The 20,293-nt window shown below is 42.7% G+C and overlaps 1 protein-coding gene across 4 annotated transcripts in view; it reads right to left on the bottom strand.

Annotated features, from left to right (window-relative positions):
* ERICH3 (glutamate rich 3) overlaps positions 1-14,841 on the bottom strand; it is a 68,458-nt gene extending 53,617 nt beyond the window's left edge. Inside the window, exons 1-3 of one of the 4 annotated variants that reach the window (XM_060276814.1) lie at positions 14,564-14,839; positions 6,911-7,004; positions 1,247-1,372 (exon numbers count right to left, since the gene is read on the bottom strand). In XM_060276814.1, coding sequence (XP_060132797.1) covers positions 1,247-1,372; positions 6,911-7,004; positions 14,564-14,583 — 240 coding nt within the window. In that variant the 5' untranslated portion in view covers positions 14,584-14,839. Of the gene's footprint in view, positions 1-1,246; positions 1,373-1,484; positions 2,131-6,910; positions 7,005-14,563 lie in introns of those variants that run through there. The other 3 variants (XM_060276815.1, XM_060276816.1, XM_060276817.1) reach the window with 3 other exon arrangements.
* Between the last annotated feature and the right edge of the window lie 5,452 nt (positions 14,842-20,293).

Genomic DNA, 20,293 nt, shown 5'->3' with positions numbered 1-20,293 from the left:
GCAGGAATCTAAAACGTCATAGCAAGGGTGCCTGCCTAATGTCAAAAGGCAGGGAGTTCAAAGGTTGTGACTCTAAATGGTTTACAGTGGTACCTCGGGTTACAAATGCTTCAGGTTACAAACGCTTCAGGTTACAAACTCCGCTAACCCAGAAATAGTACCTCAGGTTAAGAACTTTGCTTCAGGATGAAAACAGAAATCATGCTCCGGCGGCACGGGGGCAGCAGCAGGCCCCATTAGGTAAAGTGGTGCTTCAGGTTAAGAACAGTTTCAGGTTAAGAACGAACCTCCAGAACGAATTAAGTTCTTAACCAGAGGTACCACTGTACTCCGAACAGATGCAGTACAAGCAGTATGTGGCACTTGGAACAGTGTATGTTCCACAAACTGAAGCAGTCAAATAGGCACATGTAGGATGAGATGATCCTTCAAGCAAACTGGTCCCAATGTGTTAAGGACTTTATATACTGATAGCAAAACCTTGAAGGCATGGTTTAGAGAGTCAGAAAAAATCAGATTGCTTCTTAACAGAATTTCACAGACTCTTCACAGTCAGAATTAGTAAAGGGGTGGATATCCCTTGTGTTCTTGCATACATTTCATCGTTACTAAACCATAAAGGTAAAGGTAAAGGGACCCCTGACCATTAGGTCCAGTCATGACCGACTCTGGGGTTGCGGCGCTCATCTCGCATTATTGGCCGAGGGAGCCGGCGTACAGCTTCCGGGTCATATGGCCAGCATGACAAAGCCGCTTCTGGCAAACCAGAGCAGCGCATGGAAATGCCATTTACCTTCCCTCTGGGGCAGTACCTATTTATCTACTTGCACTTTGATGTGCTTTCGAACTGCTAGGTTGGCAGGAGCTGGGATCGAGCAACGGGAGCTCACCCCGTCGTGGGGATTCGAACCGCCGACCTTCTGATCAGCAAGCTCTAGGCTCTGTGGTTTAATCCACAGAGCCACCTGCATCCCACAACTAAACCATAATAACTCTCAAATGTTCCTTAATCGCTCTACTGTCATGAGAAATGGGTGTTCAGAATTTTCTGGTCGCTAAGTCCTAAAGTGTTGCAGACTCTTCAAGCTACCATGTTGTTATATTAATGAGACCATTCTCCCTAGGAAAGGTTGAATTTGCATGCTATTGCCACACCAGGAAGTTTTCTCAGTAATCCTTCTGGAATAACACTATGAATATTTCTTTTTAACAGCCTTTAGGAGAAGTAGCCATAATGTAAACCTACTTCCATTTCAAGCACCTTGTGGAATATGGCCTGGGCCAAACATTCCCGTATATACTTATGGTGATCCTTCCTCATAGCATTTAGCTGATATTCCTTCTCTGATATTATTCTTCCACTTCTTGAGATCTGCCAAGAAAAAGTAAAATAAAAGTACAGAGGGTGGTAGAGGAATCAAGATCCAGGCAACTTTGCCAAATATGTGTTTATTAGTCACAATCTAGTACAGGGGTCAGCAAACCTTTTCAGCAGGGGGCCGGTCCACTGTCCATCAGACCTTGTGGGGGCTTGGACTATATTTTGAAAAAATAATAATGAATGAATTCCTATGCCCCACAAATAACCCAGAGATGCATTTTAAATAAAAGCACACATTCTACTCATGTAAAAACATGCTGATTCCCGCACCATCCGCTGGTCAGATTTAGAAGGTGATTAGGCCAGATCCGGCCCCGGGACCTTAGTTTGCCTACCCATGATCTAGTATGTCTTGAGGTCCAATATACCCAAGGAGATCAATATGAACCAAGCCTTCCTCATTTTCTTTCATTGTCAATGAAAGCTCTGCTTAAAAACCTAGCAGAATGATATGCTCACTGCTTGAGATGTTTTATTACTATTATATGGTGGTGGTGGTGGTGGTGGTAATTTAATTTATTTTCCATCCTTCGCCAGGAGGTGGCCCCAGGGCAGGTTACATTATGTATTTCAGAATTTAAAACAGTGAAAGCATATCACAGTCACGCAGGAATAGGGTAAGAACTCTGCCTGCTACAAATTTGGCAGAGGAAACTGGGCACCACAGTTCAAGAAGGATACTGACAAGCTGGAACGTGTCCAGAAGAGGGCAAGCAAAATGGTCAAAGGCCTGGAAACGATGCCTTATGAGGAACGGCTTAGGGAGCTGGGTATGTTTAGCCTGGAGAAGAGAAGGTTAAGGGGTGATATGATAGCCATGTTCAAATATATAAAAGGATGTCATATAGAGGAGGGAGAAAGGTTGTTTTCTGCTGCTCCAGAGAAGCGGACACGGAGCAATGGATTCAAGCTACAAAAAAGAAGATTCCACCTAAACATTAGGAAGAACAGTAAGAGCTGTTCGGCAGTGGAATTTGCTACCAAGGAGTGTGGTGCAGTCTCCTTCTTCGGAGGTCTTTAAGCAGAGGCTTGACAGGCATATGTCAAGAATGCTTTGGTGGTGTTTCCTGCTTGGCAGGGGGTTGGACTGGATGGCCCTTGTGGTCTCTTCCAACTCTATGATTCTATGATTCTAGAGGAGATTTTTTTTAAAAAAAAATCAGAACACAGTGAAGGAAGAGCCACTGGTTGCCTACTCTGCCTCTCGTTACTCTTTACTTATTATCAATCTTTTTATTGGCTTATGTCCTGTTCTCCTACTCCTTCTTAACTCCTGGAGAAAATCTTCCATTAAGAAGAGAGGAAGTCAGATAAACAAGGGGTGGAGAAGGGTATCCAATGTGGTGTTCTCCAGATGTTGTTGGACTACAGTTCCCATCAGCCCTTGTCAATATGGGCAATGTGAGGGATTATAGGAATTTTAGGCCAACAACGTTCTCAGGGCAACATGTTGACCATCCCTGGAGCAGAGGATAAGCCAGCAGTTCTCGTGTCCACTCTGTGTTTGTGCAATTCCTATCTCTCCCACCTTTCTCTGCCTGTTGATCAGGAAGCCTTCAGAAGGGTCAGCAGAGGACATTCCCACACTGTGTGGTTGTTCTCATGTTATGAGTGTAATGTGTAGCCAGGCTCTAAGGCCAGAACACAACGATGCGCCTTCACTCCATACATGCTATGCCAATTTGTGCTATGTGGTTGAATGAGGTAGGAGACCTTGAAAAGTACCCAGTGTAGCACAGAGACATTTAGGACCCCAGCCTGAAATTCCATTTCAGCGTCCTCTTTAAAAGACTCTTCTTTCATTTTTAAGTTTTTAAGAGCAGCCTTCCAAGTCACGATTTATTGAACTACTCAAGAACAAATAGTGCCTGGAAAGCTATGTAACAGAAGCACGGGGGGGGGGGGGGACAGCTTAAAAGCAGGCTTACTCTTTGGTGCCATTTGTGGGTAGGAATGACTTGATGCAACTATGCTCAGAAGCCCAAGCCCTATGCCAAGATAGCAAGTATATGCAGACCTAATCAATCTATGTCACCAAAAGGTCTCCAGTAGCATTAAAATGGGTTGCTGCTGTATTACTGATAGTAAGTCATGTTTATTAAGATGGAACAAAGCTCCAGTTTCCATTAATACTTCTTCATCAGTCATTCCTAGTGTTAGACGTCTTGAGCACGGAACGGTCTTATTTTGCTTCAAATGTCACTTGAAAATGCTAAGTGCCTCATTAGGTGGCATGATTCTCCTCTAAATAGCTTTTATTCAAATGCCTTGTGACCAAGGAGTCCACTCTTCCACATTACCAAGATTACCCAATGGATTCTCATTTATCTGTATTCCATGAATGGACAAAGTCTACATCTCAATAGCAATTCATCGGAACACTGCCTTTCCCACCTGGAAGCTGTAGACTGCCCCCTGATGGCCAGGAGGATGAACTATGACACATCATTAATTTAAAACACATGACTTCCCACAAAGAATTCTAGGAGCAGTAGTTTACCCTCACAGAGCTACAATTCCCAGCGTCTTTACAAAGTACTGTTTCCAGGATTCTTTGGGGAAATCCCATGTTTTAAATGTGTTTTAAACATATGGTATATACACATCCACTTTCCTTTCTGCAATCTCTATGCCAAATAATAATAAGTAATAATAATTTTATTATTTGTATGCCGCCCATCTGACTGGGTTGCCCCAGCCACTCTGGACGGCTCCCAACAGAGTATTAAAAACACAATAAAACATCAAACTAAAAATACGATAAAACATCAAATGGTTTAGTGTGAATGGTTACACTGGAAAATATCCTATTAAGGCTGTGGTCCTATACCTGGTTACCTCAGAGCAAGTCCCACTGAATGTAATAGGGCTTACTTCTGAGTAGACATGCTTAGGCTTGTACTGTAAATCAGGCTGCAACCCCATGCACACTACTGAAGGGCAAACGCTGTTCAAATCAGCGGAACTTAGTTCGAGTTAACATGCATATAAATGCATGCTTAGATGGAGTTATGTTCCCCATTGGGTTGTTAGGCTTTCTTTGAGAAAAGAGGAAGGGAGGAAGTAAATAAAATTAGAGGGGTTATTTTTACAGGATATGTTAATACTAGAAAATGTTCGCAAAGAATGAAAGCAGGGGAGGTCTACAGCATTTAGTGGGCAGGAGCAAAAATATTTACGGAAACTTTAACTTTTGTGAATGTTGCATTGCCGGAAGGCATGATCACATAAAAAATCTGTAAGTACAATTCTGATCTCATTTAACCTTAAGTTTCAGGTTTTTGTTAGTAAGGATTCATATTGTCACCTATATTTAGAACCAGAAGGAAGAGGTATGAATATTTCAAACAAAACTACATTAAAAGCGGGGGGGGGACCCCAAAGAACTCTTCCATTAATTGCAGTGTTAAGTCATAAGAGCAAGACAGTTTAAAAGCACCAGTATGCCAGATTGACCTATTACTGCATTACTCATATATAACATTAGATAGTTAAAGAGAGTGGGGGTTTCTAGCAAGTGTGGTGACCAAGTTAAAGTTCTTCTATTATTCAAGAAAACCATAGCCTAAAAGTATACTGTTTCCATTTCAATTCATCCACCCTCCCAGCATTCACTGCATTTTATCTCAGCGATTCTACTTTATTTTCACGATGCCTGCTTTTGTAGCAGTCATTATTCTTTTTAGCCCTTCATGGTTGATGTTACATAACAACTACGGTAGCTGCTGCAAGCAGCAATTTCTCAATTTTGCATCTCTTTGTTTTTCAGGTCTAATTCAAACCCCCACCCCACTGATCCCTCAGCTCCTCACAAAAGAGAGCATTTGTCACTGAGTTTTCTGTGTTTTAAAAAATATTAGGTGCAAATCAGGCAATTGCCTGCAGTCAGACCTCATCTGCACTATATATTTAAACAGTAATATACCACATTAAACAGACATGGCTCTCCCTAAAGAATCTGGGAACTATGGTTTGTAAAGGAAGCTAAGAGTTATTGGGATACCCCTATTCTTCTCAGAAATCTACATTTCCCTGAGTCGTTTAACAATCAACCCCACTTGCTAGGAAATTCAGAACCCTGTAGCTCCATGAGCGCAATAGAGGTTTCCTCAGCACCCATAACAAACATTCCTTGAATCCTTTGGGGGAAGCCACAACCATTTAAATTGGTCTGATGTAGCTTTCAATGTATAGTATAGATGAGATTTCCAGGCAATGTGGGTTGTTCAGTGAGGAGAAGGCAGTTAAGGAACCAGAAATGGAACATTCCATCACGGGAACCATTGTTTTGTGTCACTCTCACCTGCTGCTCTATCAATAGGTGAAGTCCGGCACAAGCAACTCTTCAAATCCGAATTAGAATACCCCACTGATGTAAACAAAATGAAATGTCTTCTGTTTTCCAGCACTTCAACAAAGTCAGAAGCAACTTGTTTTTGATCCATTTTTTTTAAATGCGCAAAATTATTGCAAATGGTGGTTGCCCACCTGGTCCACTCTCACCTGGGCTGCTTGATTTCCACTTCTCTACAGTGGACTCAAGTCACTGTAAATGTGAGTGACAGGTTTAATGGCCAATAATGACAACCCTGGAATAGAAGGGTTCCACATCACCTGTGAGAGGGTACATTCAGCTCAATCCTACAAATGTTTACTCAGAAGTAAGTCCCACAAAATTCAATTGGATGCTCCTGAGGAAGTGTGCAACCTTTGTGCAGACTGCATGCCATATAATGCTGCCACATTAATTGGTCAACTCTCAATGCTGTCACAATGATTTGTGACAGGTGTGATCCACATTATTAGGAATGCCATGGTACCCAGGCTTGGTAGTAAATGAAATACAGTGGTACCTTGGTTAAAGAACAGCTTAGTTTATGAACAACTTGGATTAAGAGTGCTGCACACCTGGAAGTAGGTGTTTTGGTTTGTGAACTTTGCCTTGGAATAAGAACATGTTTTGCTTCCAGTTGAGAGTGTGTTCCGTTTGCAATTGATTCCCCCCGCTGCTATGGGAAAGCACACCTTGGTTTAAGAACGCTTTGATTTAAGAACGGACTTCTGGAACAGATTAAGTTCGTAAACCAAAGTACCACTGTATGCCCCAAATGCTTTTTCTTGGGTGGTGGCAAGGGCAATATGCTGGGGTATGAAATAGAATGCTAAAAGTGTCACCACTTAGCCACTGTATGTGGTTCAAACTCCCACTCATCTGGCTCCCTGGGTGATTGCGGGCCAGTCCCTTTCTCTTAGCCAAACCAATTTCTCAGGGTTGTCACCAAGATGAAGGGTAAGGGGAAATCATGCACGTCATCCTGAGATCCTAAGAGGAAGGGTTGGATAACATGCATTTCAATAAACAGATGTGTTTAATTTGGGAGTGAGAAACTTCATCTCCCATCAGTCCCAGTGGTGCCGCCAATGGTCATGGACAATAGGAGTTGTAGTTCAAAAATATGTGAAGGGCCTGAGGTTCCTCACTCCAGGGCTCAACGCAGGGAAACTGACAGGAAATATTTGCATACTTACCAGCCCCGATCTCCGCAGGTGACGTCTAATCCGAGTGTTGCTGAAGTAGCCTGCCAGGTGCTTGTCTGTTAGACTGTTATAATTTGCAAGTAATCTGAAACCAAAATAGTCACTTGTAAACAGTCGTAAAAAACAACAACCCAGAGAATTGTTTATCTTTAAATGCAAGGAACACACACACATACACACAACACCCAGGCAAAACAACCCACATAGTTACCTAGGTAACTTTTTTCAGGGCTAAGAGAGGTTCTATGCCAACTTCCCCAACCTGGTTCCCTCCAGAGGTTTTGGAGAACAACTCCCATCAGCTCCAGCCAGTACAGGTTGGGGAAGGCTGGAAGTTGTATCTGCTGCAGTTACACCAGCATTTCCCACAGCTGGCGTGTTTAATTAAGGTGCTTACAGAACTACGATGTGTGTCCTTAAAGACCTGTCCTGGCCCAACAAGGGTGATATCTACACATGAGCATTTAAAGAGGTGCATCTGGTTTAGATTCTTTGTGCACTGGTTTGAATCCCTGCAACAGGGTGAGCTCCCATTGTTTGGTCCCAGCTCCTGCCAACCTAGCAGTTTGAAAGCATGTCAAAGTGCAAGTTTCCGGCGGGAAGGTAAACGGCATTTCCGTGTGCTGCTCTGGTTTTCCAGAAGCAGCTTAGTCATGCTGGCCACATGACCCGGAAGCTGTACGCCGCCAGCTCCCTCGGCCAATAAAGCGGGATGAGCGCTGCAACCCCAGAATCCTCCGCGACTGGACCTAATGGTCAGGGGTCCCTTTACCTTTTACCTTTACCTTTAACCCCTCTTTTAAATGCCAAGCAAGCCAAGGAAACTTATGCCACCTCATCTTAAATGAAATGGTGGATAAAATTATTATTACTGGTAGCTCACCTTTCTTTTCCCTCAGTTCTCTTGTTGTGTGTTAACCCTGTGGCTTTTAGCAGGTGGATCTGCTATCAGGAAGTTGTGTGGTGGTAAACAAAAGAGGTCTCTTGGTGAGAAGAAAGGGTGGCATAAAAATATTCTCTTCAGAAAAGAACATTGACAAAAGCCAAAGACTTACAGGAAGTTTATTTTTGGTTTCACAATGATCCCACAGCCTACAGCAGATAAATTGAACTTTAAGCAGACAATTTAGTTTGACGTGTTATGCCTGGTGATTAAACACTGGCGCTATAGCAACTGTTTTATGTTACTCTCCTTATCGCAGTAGTTGCATTTGCATCTGAAGCTGCCAGATTGCAGCAATTATGCCACGCATTGATTTATAATGTCTCCTGGCACTAGTGTGCTGCATGAATAGAGGTGTAGGGGGGAATAAACCTACCCCAATATTCTTTCATTTACTTCCTTCTCAGTATTTCACGGGCCAGATATAAGTTAAAACACAGATATCTCACATAGCACAGGGATGGAGCAACGCTAGCTGCTGAACTACTGTGTTACATTTCAGTTGTGGATAGTCTCATTTCAGCAAAACGTCCAAATTCATTATAGGCTCAAATAGCACTTTGTTCAAAAGCCAGGTTTAAGGTTGCAGTGCTCAGTAGAATAAATGCCACGCTCTTTTTCTCTGACAAGCAATTATTATTACTAATCCCAAGAGAGATGTTATGGGAGTCCTCACTTCTGACCTTTTGCCACACACCTGCTCATGAATACCTGTAGATCAAGGGTGGATAATATTTGGTTCCAGGTACTTTACTGTAGAACTGCAACTCTCATCAGCCCCATCAAGCATAATGACCAACATTCCCCACACTTGCCATAGATCATGACCTGGACAGTTTGGATTCAACCTGGAGTTCTCCATGAGGATCCCTGGGCTACTGAATCAGATAACTCAAAGCTGGCCGGTTTATCAGCTACAGTATAAGTGAATGCTTAGCATTCACCGCATACGATTGTAAGGAGGCAGCATTACACCCCATGGGCAAGAATGGGACAGATTCAGATCCAGTGAAACCCTGGGTTTCTTTTGATTAAGGAAATTATGTGTGTCTATTCGGAAGATATGTAATTTGTTGGTCTTCTTACAATTTTTGGCTTTACTTCTATTTGCTGCTAAAACACTGAGCATCATGTGCTAGGAGAAGCCCATTACTGGTCCCCATTCTTTTCCATCCCCATGCATCATCATGTGCCTCCCCTTTCCCCTCACTGGTAAATATGCACAGAGATATACATCAGGGACTTAACAATACAAAGAGACACTTCTATATCCAACCGAGCCAGGCCAGTCCCCCAAACCCTGTTTCCACATGTGTTTTAGATCACAGAGAAAGACTTCCAGCTTTGATGATCTAGCTTCTAGGCCAGGGGTTCCCAACAAAATTTTCTCGAGGACCCCTCATCGAGCCGCGATTGTGACAAGGACCCCCATTAATTCCTAATCCTAAAATTAAAAAGTGAGAGCCAAATTAAGAGTCTTTTTATATTTTATATTTATACGTTTTTTACAGTTCTTCCTCTTCATCTGTAGGCCTTTGTCGTTTTAACGAACCACTTTTTAACCAACGGTCCATTTTTAACTACGCGAACTGTAGTTTCCGCGAAAAACAACGCTTTGTTTACAAACACTACTGTTTTGCAAAGAGGCAGCGCACGCCAGGGAGGAGGGAGGGGAATGGAGAAGACAGGGTACCTGCGCAGTAGCGCACAAATGAAGCCGACGCGTGCAAAGCATCTTGGGGAGGTGAGCGTTAGTAGAATGCGCGCGCTGCCTCTTTGCAAAACAGTAGTGTTTGTAAAGCGCCACCTAACGGCATACAGCAGAACTACTGCCTCTATCTAATTCTAGTTTTGCGCTAGACTCTGCTCATGCAGGAAGCAGCCAAAACAAAAAATCTGTTATCATACGAAATATATTTAATATATTTTTTATTCTAATAGCATCTTGCGGACCCCTCTGGCATAGCTCGCGGACCCCTGGGGGTCCCCGGACCACCTGTTGGGAACCACTGTTCTAGGCAGACTCGGACCCCAGCCTCTTTTGCTTTTGAAGCACATCTCATGAGAGTCTGTAGTCTGTGAGAAAGAAATGGGCTCCTTTCCAACCCAGCAGGTCCAATACGATAAAATTTAGTAAGACATCACTGCTTACGTGTGGGCATGGTTTCCACCCTTTTAAAGAAATGTGTGCCTTTCATTCAAACAAACAATGCATGTGTGCACACACACTATGTCCTGAAAGCCTAGACCAGGTTTCTGTTTCCAAGTGTTAACAGCAAACCATAGCACACATATTATGTTTTCAACACTGGAAAGACCACAAGCAAACAACATTCTTCTTATGTTACCTGTTCCTGGCATTGCATGAAGCACTGTTTGTTTCCCACAAGCTTACTAACCATACCTGACCTGAGACAAAAGAGAATAAAGCATCTTCATTGGGGTGGTGATAGAAGAGGGTGGAAACATGTAGGAGTGAAGTGTACAACCACAGGCAGCAATGAGAAGAGCTTCTCCTAGCACTGGAATAATTCCCCCAATCACTTGTTGTTCCTGAAGGGCTTGATCCCCAAACACAGTAGTAGGTCCTGCAAGCCCTGAGCCTTACTTGTCCCAACCGTTCATCTGCTTAAACTCACTGCCTCCTGTTAGGGTGTGCAATGCACAGCTCCAACCAGCACACAACTCCAGTCAGAAAAGGGCATGATGAGGCCACCAGCCATCAAGGCCTAATCATGCAGAAACGCAGAACCATAACCCTTAAGGCTTTATCAAACCAAAGACCTGCCCCCTTGGCAGGTTATGATGCAAGATCCAATGCATTATCTGCCCTTTAATAGTGTGTCACAGTACATTTTGCTTTCAGAGCGAAATTTTGTGTCTCTTTTTATTGATTTGAAAGTTGATTTGAACATAAAACTCCGTAAGTCTCTAACATTATTTTTTAGAAAACAAATCTTCACGGTTAATTGTTCATGGTGCAATTAAGTTAGCAATGGTACACCAAAGAAACAATCTGGAAAGATCCTAGTTATTGATCAGTAGAGCCAGTTCCAGGGAGTTACAAACTCTGCCTTATAGTTTACAATTGCACTTTATTGCCAATTCTACACTTAAGCTGAAATGAGACCCAACCGCAACTGAGATATTTTCCCAGGTTTAATAGCTTTAATACAGTGACCAATGTGACTTTATTTCCAGTTGCGATAAAGAAAACTGGCACCTTTGCAAACAGAATAGCAGCAATATCCTACATACGTCTGTTCAGAAATAAACTTCATTAAGGTAAATGGGTCTTACTCCTGGGTAAATATATAGTATAGTGTATACACATTCCTGTTTACTCTGCATCCAGCACACTCCCACTGGAAAGTGGTGTACACTCAGCATCAATCACAGTCCATATCTATCCTGTATATGTCCTGTTGTTTCTTATGAAATACTCAGTTTTCCAAAAACCTGCTTTGATCTGAATTGAGAAAACAGCAACGTAGCTGCATTTAAGCTGGTGTTGTGTACAGATCCTTCATTTAACAGAAAACTGAATGTTTCATGTAATATGGAAGTCCCAGCAGATTATATACGACCCATTCAGATACATGAAACCTCATGTTAAAGCTAGTTGACCAATCACTCTTGAGACCTTAGTTAATTTTTGAATATTTAGAAGTTTGCTTTTGTTCCTTTAAGAGCCACCTCTGAATCTGAAAATGATCACGGTATACATGTGCTACCAGGAGAAATTATGAAAGAACTTAGCCAGGCTTTAACTTGTCAAATGGCAGATGAATGTTAGGACTCAGCTACATTAGTAAAGGAAAAGCATTTTATATGTGTTATAATACTGTGACACCAGGTGGTGGTGTTGAGTTCTGTCTTTCGCCAACGTGATTTCCCACTTTGAGGTTTACAAGGTGCTTCCCTGAAACACTTTTTTTTATGTGTCTAGATCCAGCCTCACAGTAAGGCATGGAATATGATGCATGGTGCAAAGGCATAGGAAGTAGAACAAAGATTTGGTTGACTTTGAAAAGTTATATATATTTCACAAGTTCCAATAATCACTATTAAATTATGTTGTTTGATTTTACATTGGGTTCTGTTTAAAGGAAATGTTGTTTTGGTGTATTTTAAAGTTTTTGCTCATGCTAGGGTTGTGTGAACAATGAAAAGTGAGTTGTAAATAATTTAAATAGACGTTGTATTGTGTTGATGGCTGTAAAGCCTCTGGCACTGATTGGCTGAGAATAGACTAATAGTATGGAATGTTTCTAAACATTTAACTTCCAGAAGCAAAACTCTGAGGAAGTTTGCAATATGCCTTCTGTGATAAAAATGGAGCTGCCAGTCTGGCTGGGATTAAAAATCAACTCAACATGGGACCTGGAGCCAGAATCATAACTATTTTTCAAAGGCAGAATGAGTACTGGGGGAAAAGTTCTAGAAGATAGGGAACCCATAATAGATGGAGGAGGGGAGGCTTGAGGAATGGGTAAGGAAGGCCAGGATCTCTCAGACAGGAAGGGGTTAATAAGAGAGGGATGCTGAATAAATGTTAATGCTGAGGTCTGGAGAGCCTTGTAGGAAGAAAAAGAGGCTTAGAAAGCTAAAGAGACTGAGTAGCGAGTGGACTAATAAAACAATGCATGGGAATGGTCAAGACTCAAGAGATAGAGTTGAAGTATGGAAGAACCAAGGTGAAGATGGGTCTCTGACACAAACACCTTCATATGGCCAAGGATCACAGGAGGCAGCAGTATTGATACTGTAGGCAGGGAGGGAAAAAAGGAGGGCTGGAGCTGCAGGCCAGTGATACAGCATTGACCACAGGTGGGGAGCCTGCTGCCCTCCCAATGTTTGAATCTTCGAGTTGCTGCAGAGTCGAATTGCAGACTCAAAGAGTCATCTCATGCAACCCCCTCTGCAATATTGAGCCTCAGTACCCAACAGCCACAGATAGGAAGCCATGCCCAACAGTCAGGGGTGATGGGAGTTCCAGCAGCATCTGCAAGACCATATGTTCCTCACCCCCAGTATATACCCTGATAGGTCTATAGCAGCTTTAAGAGTTACACGTAAGGACAATTTTGTCCACTGCGGCTTCTAGTTGTCACTACTACCTTGTCAAAAAGGTATGCCTAAACTATGTGGAGAGGCTTCGTAGAAGATCGTAAAAGATTAGCCTAGTTTCTTGTTCCTCTCCCTGCACATTCTATTTATGATCACTATGTAAAGCTGCATTGCATATTCTTGCTATGTCCTGGATATCACCCACTGAGTTCAATGGGACTTAGCAAGTAAGTGGCTATAGGATTGTAGCCTCAGTTTGTTAAGTTTAAGTCACATTGAAATCAACGGAGTAAATTAATCATTATGTAAACAGCATTGGTTTTAATGAGAACCAAGCACAACTAACTTAATCTGGATCCCTTAATTCATAATAGGTCCATCATTAATTGAACATTGGAGCACTCCATGGATCGGATTTGTGTAATAGTCCTCCCAGAATGACGCCAGAGACAGCATTTCAGTTTGCATGGCTTAGCATGGAGAATTATTTGCCAAAAACAAGATACAGTATATGGATTTGTCTTCGTTAAATTAATCTATACACACAGCTTCAGGGGTTATCTTCACTAAAGCTCATGTGTTTAAAACACGTAAAGTTCACTTAAAAATAATCATCATAATCATCTGTCCAAGTTCAAAGCAAGTGTGAATATTACCCAATAAAAAGCTGGATGTTTTAGCAAGTTAAGCAATAGCTGTGAATTTAATACTGTTGCTTTCCTTACAGTTGATTTCACAATTCTCAAAGAATTAATTGGGGGGGGGGGGACAGCCAGTGTTGACAACGGGAATTGAAAGTCAAAGTTATTGTTGCATCTCTAATGCAAGAAACTTGTAATGATTTAAATTCGGACCCCCTCCATTTTCTTCTTCTTTGAAAAGGTGATACAAGGGAAAGGGAAAAGAAAAACTTAAATTAAATTCAAGACAAGCTCAAGGATACTTTGCCTCCCAGCCATTATTTCTGATGGCTCATTACAAGAAAGCAACTCATCACAGTTGCTTTAAAATATCAGTTTTACTATATTTAAGTTGCACAAAAGACTTTGCTGGTTGAATAGCAAGAGCTGCCAAATCTGTATTTAGGCAGGTACCCCAAAAGGAGGAAGATAACAGTAACTTTCATTTGGATACGGGTTTTTAATATTAAATTACCCCTCCATGCTCCTTGCCACCGCATTGCTCTTGAAGAACATGAATTGGTTCAGCTGTGGCACTTCCCTGTTCGTATTCCTCTGCTGTCTAAAAAACTTTGCACTAAACATATCTTTCTGCTCCATTAATTGAGGTTTAGCACCTGACGCTTGCAACTCTGGTGGCGAGAGTGACGCATGTCATAATTATACAAAAAAAGCTTCTCTTTCATTTTGAAAAGAAAATGACATTTTGGTAATGGGGGAAGAAAAGGCACATACCGGTATATGTAATTTTTAAACAGGAGATGAACCCTGAAACAATACCAAAAAGCCCCCCACCCCCACCCCCGCAAGCTGGTGAATAAGTAGGTTTTTAAGACACACAAAATATATACAGCTGCTGTCTGCCCCATCCCACGGAAGTCCATTTTATCCCACCACAGACCACACACACCCCTGACCCTCCCCCTGAAGATCTGGAACCTTCTCACTTACCCAGGGTGAGGATGGTTCATTTTTGCAGAAACAAAAAACCCTGATGCTTAAAGGTCGTGTGCTTTTAAAAGACAGCAGTCGCCTCAGAAACTGACTGCTGATCCTCCTCGCCTCTTCCAGATCCCCGCTACCCTGTGGATTCCCCTCGGGGATCCTAACCTGACCCCCAGCTGACTGTGCCAAAACATCTCTTCCCGTTGCTAAGGGAGGGCCACGTGGTGATGCTTTGGAGGAGGCGGGCGCACAGACCGAAAGAAACCGGGGCGGGGGGAGAAAAACCTCCTTTAGCCCAATGCATTGGCAGTATACTGTGGAGGCTCTCTCAGCTGATAGGAGGAATGGCGCTGCCACTTGCGCTGTGTTGAAAGCAGGTTCCCCAGGCGCCTGTAACCCGACACACACAAATACACACACAACAACACACCGTCGGTGGAGCTTCTGGTCTGATCTGCAGACAGGGACCTCGGAAGAGCTGGAGAGAGACGATGAATCCCCATCTCATACACAGAACTATTATAGAGTTTGCAATGTGGTTAGACCAGTGATTCAGACATGGAGGCTAATTTATGATCCAGTCCCTTTTTAAGAACATAGAATGATAGAGTTGGAAGGGACCACGAGGGTCATCTAGTCCAACCCCCTGCAATGCAGGAATCTTTTGCCCAATCACGTGGGGCTCGAACCCACGATCCTGAGATTAAGAGTCTCACGCTTTACCAACTGAGATAACAGCACGGCCGCATTTTAAAGGTTCGGAAGCTGGTATGCCCTGGCCAGGCCAGCCGCAATGCTTGTTCATCTGCGTCCTAGGGGAATTGCTTGCTTTGATTCCACTGCGCTCCCGCAGCTGCCCCTGTTAGGCGAGGATCTGAAGCATTTGCAGCAGTTGTTGGTCTCTTCCTGAAATCGCCACCGAGTCAATGCTGTGTGTAGAGGGTGATCCGTCACGGCAGGGTGCCATACCCTCCAACATTTCTCCAATGGAAATAGAGACGTCCCATTCCATAATGATAATTTTACTATTTATACCCCACACATCTTATTGGATTGCCCCAGCACTCTGGGCAGCTTCCAACATATATAAAAACATAATGAAACATTTTAAAAAAACACTTCCCTATACAGGATTGCCTACAGGTGGCTTGAAGGTTGGATAACTCCATACCCTCCAACATTTCTCCAATGAAAATAGGGACATCCTAAGGAAAATTGACATCTGAAGGCAGCCCTGTGTAGGGAAGCTTTTAATCAGGGGTCAGCAAACTTTTTCAGCAGGGTCCACTGTCCCTCAGACCTTGTGGGGGGCTGGACTATATTTTGAAAAAAATGAACAAATTCCTATGCCCCACAAATAACCCAGAGATGCATTTTAAATAAAAGGACACATTCTACTCATGTAAAAACATGCTGATTCCAGGACTGTATGCAGGCCGGATTGAGAAGGCGGTTAGGCCACATCCGGCCCCCAGGCCTTAGTTTGGGGACCCCTGCTTTTAATGTTTAACAGACCATTATATTTTAATATTTTGTTGGAAGCCACCCAGAGTGGCTGGGGGAACCCAGCCAGATGGGTGGGGTATCATTAAATTGTTGTTGTTGTTGTTGTTGTTGTTGTTGTTGTTGTTGTTGTTGTTATATTAAACTGGGACATCCCAGGATCAAATTTGAAACCAGGATGGTTTCTTTAAATCAGGGTCATCCCTGGAAAATAGAGACACTTGGAGGATCTGGGATGCCATCAGCATGGATGTAAACCTAACAAGAGTTACCTGGGCAGAACCCTGCCTCCAAGGTGCTCACAATCTGCAATAGGCAGTGGCAAAAAGGGGGAGATTCCCCCCCAAAAAAACACATTTAAAGTATGTTCAGTCACTTCACCCAAAGAACTTTGGGAATTGTAGTTTGTTAAGGGTGCTGGGAACTGTAGCTCGGATAAGTGAAACTACAGTTCTGAGGGAAGTCATGTCACTGAATGTGCTTTGGAAGGAGAGTAAGGAGAAGGAAAGGAAAGGTGACATAGTGGTAGACAACTGCACACTTAAAGCAACATTACAGCTGGGGACCAGTATTAAAGGGACAAGCAATCGCGTCCCATGTACGTACCACTAAGAAGTATGCATACTTTACTCCGAATTGAGGGGTGAATCAAGAATATTTATTTCAGTGTATGATTCTAGTTGCCTCTTGTCAAAAAGACTTGTTACAGAGCTGCAAAAGGTGCAGAGTGTCTCCCAAATCTCTTGAGCTTGAACATGTTTCTAGAAATTATTCAGACAATGCACAACTTATTAAGGTTTTTGCTGCCATAAGATGTAGTGATGGCCACAGGCTTTGAAGGCTTAAAAAAAGTGTACTGTATTGAGAAAGAACACAGCATTGATGGTCCTATTAATACAATGTCTGTTCTGGCTTAAAAACAGTGGGAAGGAAACTTTTAAAAAGCAATGGTAGTATCCAACTAAGTCATATACTGTACCAATTAGACCCATTGACATCCATGGACTTAAGTTAGCCATGTCTAAAGTCCATTTATGGTCTGCTCTGAGCATGGCAATTAAATACCACCCAGTGTTTTGCTGGCATCTCCTACTCCTAATGAAAATGTCCTCTTTTTGTCTGTTCCTTTGAATGGCTTTTTCTGTCTACCTTTTTCAATCCATATGAACCTCTGGACCTTCATTTCAAGGAAGACGAGGCAGTAGATGTCATAGTTCTCCACTCCTATCTTCCTATCTGTCCACAAGGATCCTAAGGCTTACCTGTTCTAGAAACCTCTATCTTTGTGGAGTTAAGAGCATGCCACCCAGAACTGTGGGTTTATACAAGTGGTAAGCAAAACTAAGCTGGAATCTAAGAATTTGATTCTGGCAACTTGTCTTAATTTCACTGCAAAAAGGCCATGTAGTCAGCAAAATAAATATTCAGCACTTTACACATAGTAGTGAGATGGCTTGTTCATCACATTATGCTTAGCTGTGTGTATGGCAGAGAAGTCCCACCAGATGTTCTTGAACTACAATTTACCAAGCGAACATACCTGGACCCTTCATTCATCTCAGGCTCTTCAGTAGGTGCTCTGAGAGAAGTTTGAAGAATTACACCAAGGGAGAGGGGCCTTTTTGGTTGTGGCCTCATTCTATGGAATTCTCTTCCCAGCAAGGCTTGCCTGGCGCTGAAATATCACCCTTTTGGCACCATGCGAAGATGTACATCTTTCTCAAGGCTTTGGAGGGCTTATGATAATCATCATTCTTATTGCTGCTTCTCTCTGTGTGGAGTTTTTGTGAAGGAGGTATTGTTTGTCTTAGGCAAATCAAAGTAATAAGTAACTTCCCATCAGCCCTCACTAGCACAGCCAGCAGTCAGGAACGATGGGACTCCACTGTGGGGTCCCTGCCCCATGTCTGTCCCATTTCCTAACACATTTAAAACATTGGCATAAGCATATGCCTTCACATAGTTCCGAGGAAGCCACCAGCATTTCAAAGGTTAGTTCTCCCATTCTTTGCAAAGCGGGGATTTTGTATTGTTATTACTGCAGCAGTCCTGGTAAAGGAAACATGTTGAAACAGAAGTGCTAATAACTTATTGAAGAGAAGGAAAGGTCTCCCATTTCCACCTTTCTTGAGGTAATATCCCATGCGTCTCCCAGGTAGAAAGTGTGAAATTGTGTTTTGGCAAATGCCTTTAGGAATATCTCCCCATTCCTTCACTGGTATAAAATGTAATGCATCTCATCACTGCAGATAAGAAATGTGTTAGGAACAGGAGTAGCACGACCCCTTCTGGTGGGAAGTCAAGCAGCTCTCTCCACGGTCACTTTCAACACCACTGAAAACTTCCATCAACAGGAAACAGTGGAACATCACTGCTAGGCCTATGCTGTATTTATGCATGCAATTGTTTATTTTGAATAGAGGATATAATTAAACATTGTGCTCTTCCAAGCATTCCAGGTTGTCAGGGGGAATGGTCCTGCATTCCACACCCACCCATCCTGAGCCACTTTTGTGGAGAATGCGGGCAGAGGGAGGAGTAACCCCTTCGGGCAAGTGGAAATGCTCGTGCGTTTCTGCAAGTGAATCCTGCCCAAAATTTCTTGGCAACTTTTATTTCTTAAAAGCCTAACCACACCTCCTCCTTCTACTTGCATTCTCTAGTCTATTGCATTCTGAATGGCACTGAAGTTCTGTGAAAAGGCTACAGGACACAGTCCTGTTTGCATTCACTAAGCTATCTTTTTCTTTTCTTTTTTAAAAAATAATATTTATTTTCCTGTTGTTATTCTGTCTCTCACAGCTACAATAAACCTACCATTAAAATTATGGTTTGGTCATTTCTTCGTCAAGAGGGCAAACGGGAAAATTTAGCAGGGGATCAAAGACTTTCCCCCTCACTGTAGATCAGCAACAGCCAGCTTGGTATGCTCCACATACTGCTGATGACAACAACTCCCATCATCCTTAACTATTTGCTGGGCTGGCTGGGGGTGATGGGAGCTCTAGTCCATAACAACTAGTAGACACCACGTTAGCTCTTTCACTAATACTGCACTGTTTCTTGTACACTGCCTTGGGAGGATTTGTATCCTGAAAGGTAAGATATAAAGAACTGAGATAGACAGATGTAGGCGGGCACAGGGAACGCTGTTGCAAAGAACGTATCATTAAGCTTCTCGTTTCTGTATACATCTGACCTCATAGTTCCACTATTAGTTACTGCCATCACATGCCCAACCAGCTGCTACCAGGCCTTCCTAAGTAATATTTCATCTTCCCTGGTGCTTTGCTCTGACAGCCATAATCTCTATACTTCCATCTTTCAAGGAAGGCAGCAGTGCTAGATTTCATGCATCTCATGTGCTCAGGTGAACCAAATAATCCAGCAGCATTAGGTCACATTTAGCAGAAGGCTCAGATCCATGAACGAGCACCTTTAATATATTTCTAGAGCTAATTCTGGGGGAAGGTGGTCTGCAGATGCAGCAGACATTTACCCGCATTGGAAACCTTTGCTGATTAGCCAGGCAACAGCTTGAATCAGAGTGGTACCAAAGCCATTTTCAAATGCTCCTTTTGAGCCGTAGATGTAATAAAGTGGCCCATATGCTTTGTAGTAATTCCACTGCAACTGTTCCTGCTCTCGATCATAGAACACCACTTGAAAAAGGATGCTCTGTCACAAGCATCCCCAGTACAAATTCAACATGTAGTGGTTCAGAAGGACAACCATACTCTTTAACTTGAGTTCTAACGCCCAAATTTGCTACCTTCTGTCCAATTATCTTGGCTATGTGCAGCAAGCAGCAAGCCAAAATGCAGTTCTTGGATAAACAGGGATGATAATGGGGAAAAAATCAATAGGGGTTTTGTGTTGTTGCTTTTTGGTACCTGTGACACCGCACTGTGGGGCCATTCTTTGAAGAAACCCATTTTAAATTAAGATTTGTAAAATGTAGTTCCTGTAGTATTAGCTCTCTCAACACGAACATCCTACAAGAGTGCTGAAATGTTTACACTCACTGCTGGAGGCCATTTGCATAGTAATAGGAGATGGCTAGTCTGAGTGGCAAGATTCTATTGCATTCTTCTTTCTCTTCTTGCTCCCTTAGTAACATTTGGCATGCTTGCATAAGTGCAAATGAAATTCATGATGGATTATGGTAAGCTTATGAACCTTACTTTGGAACCAGCTTTAGTGGCCCAACCTCACATACCTGAAAAAAAATTT

Source organism: Zootoca vivipara, chromosome 7 (genome assembly GCF_963506605.1).
Source record: "Zootoca vivipara chromosome 7, rZooViv1.1, whole genome shotgun sequence".
NCBI lineage: Eukaryota > Metazoa > Chordata > Lepidosauria > Squamata > Lacertidae > Zootoca > Zootoca vivipara.
The sequence above is the reverse complement of the archived record's forward strand: the minus strand, read 5'-3'. Positions and strand labels throughout refer to the sequence as shown.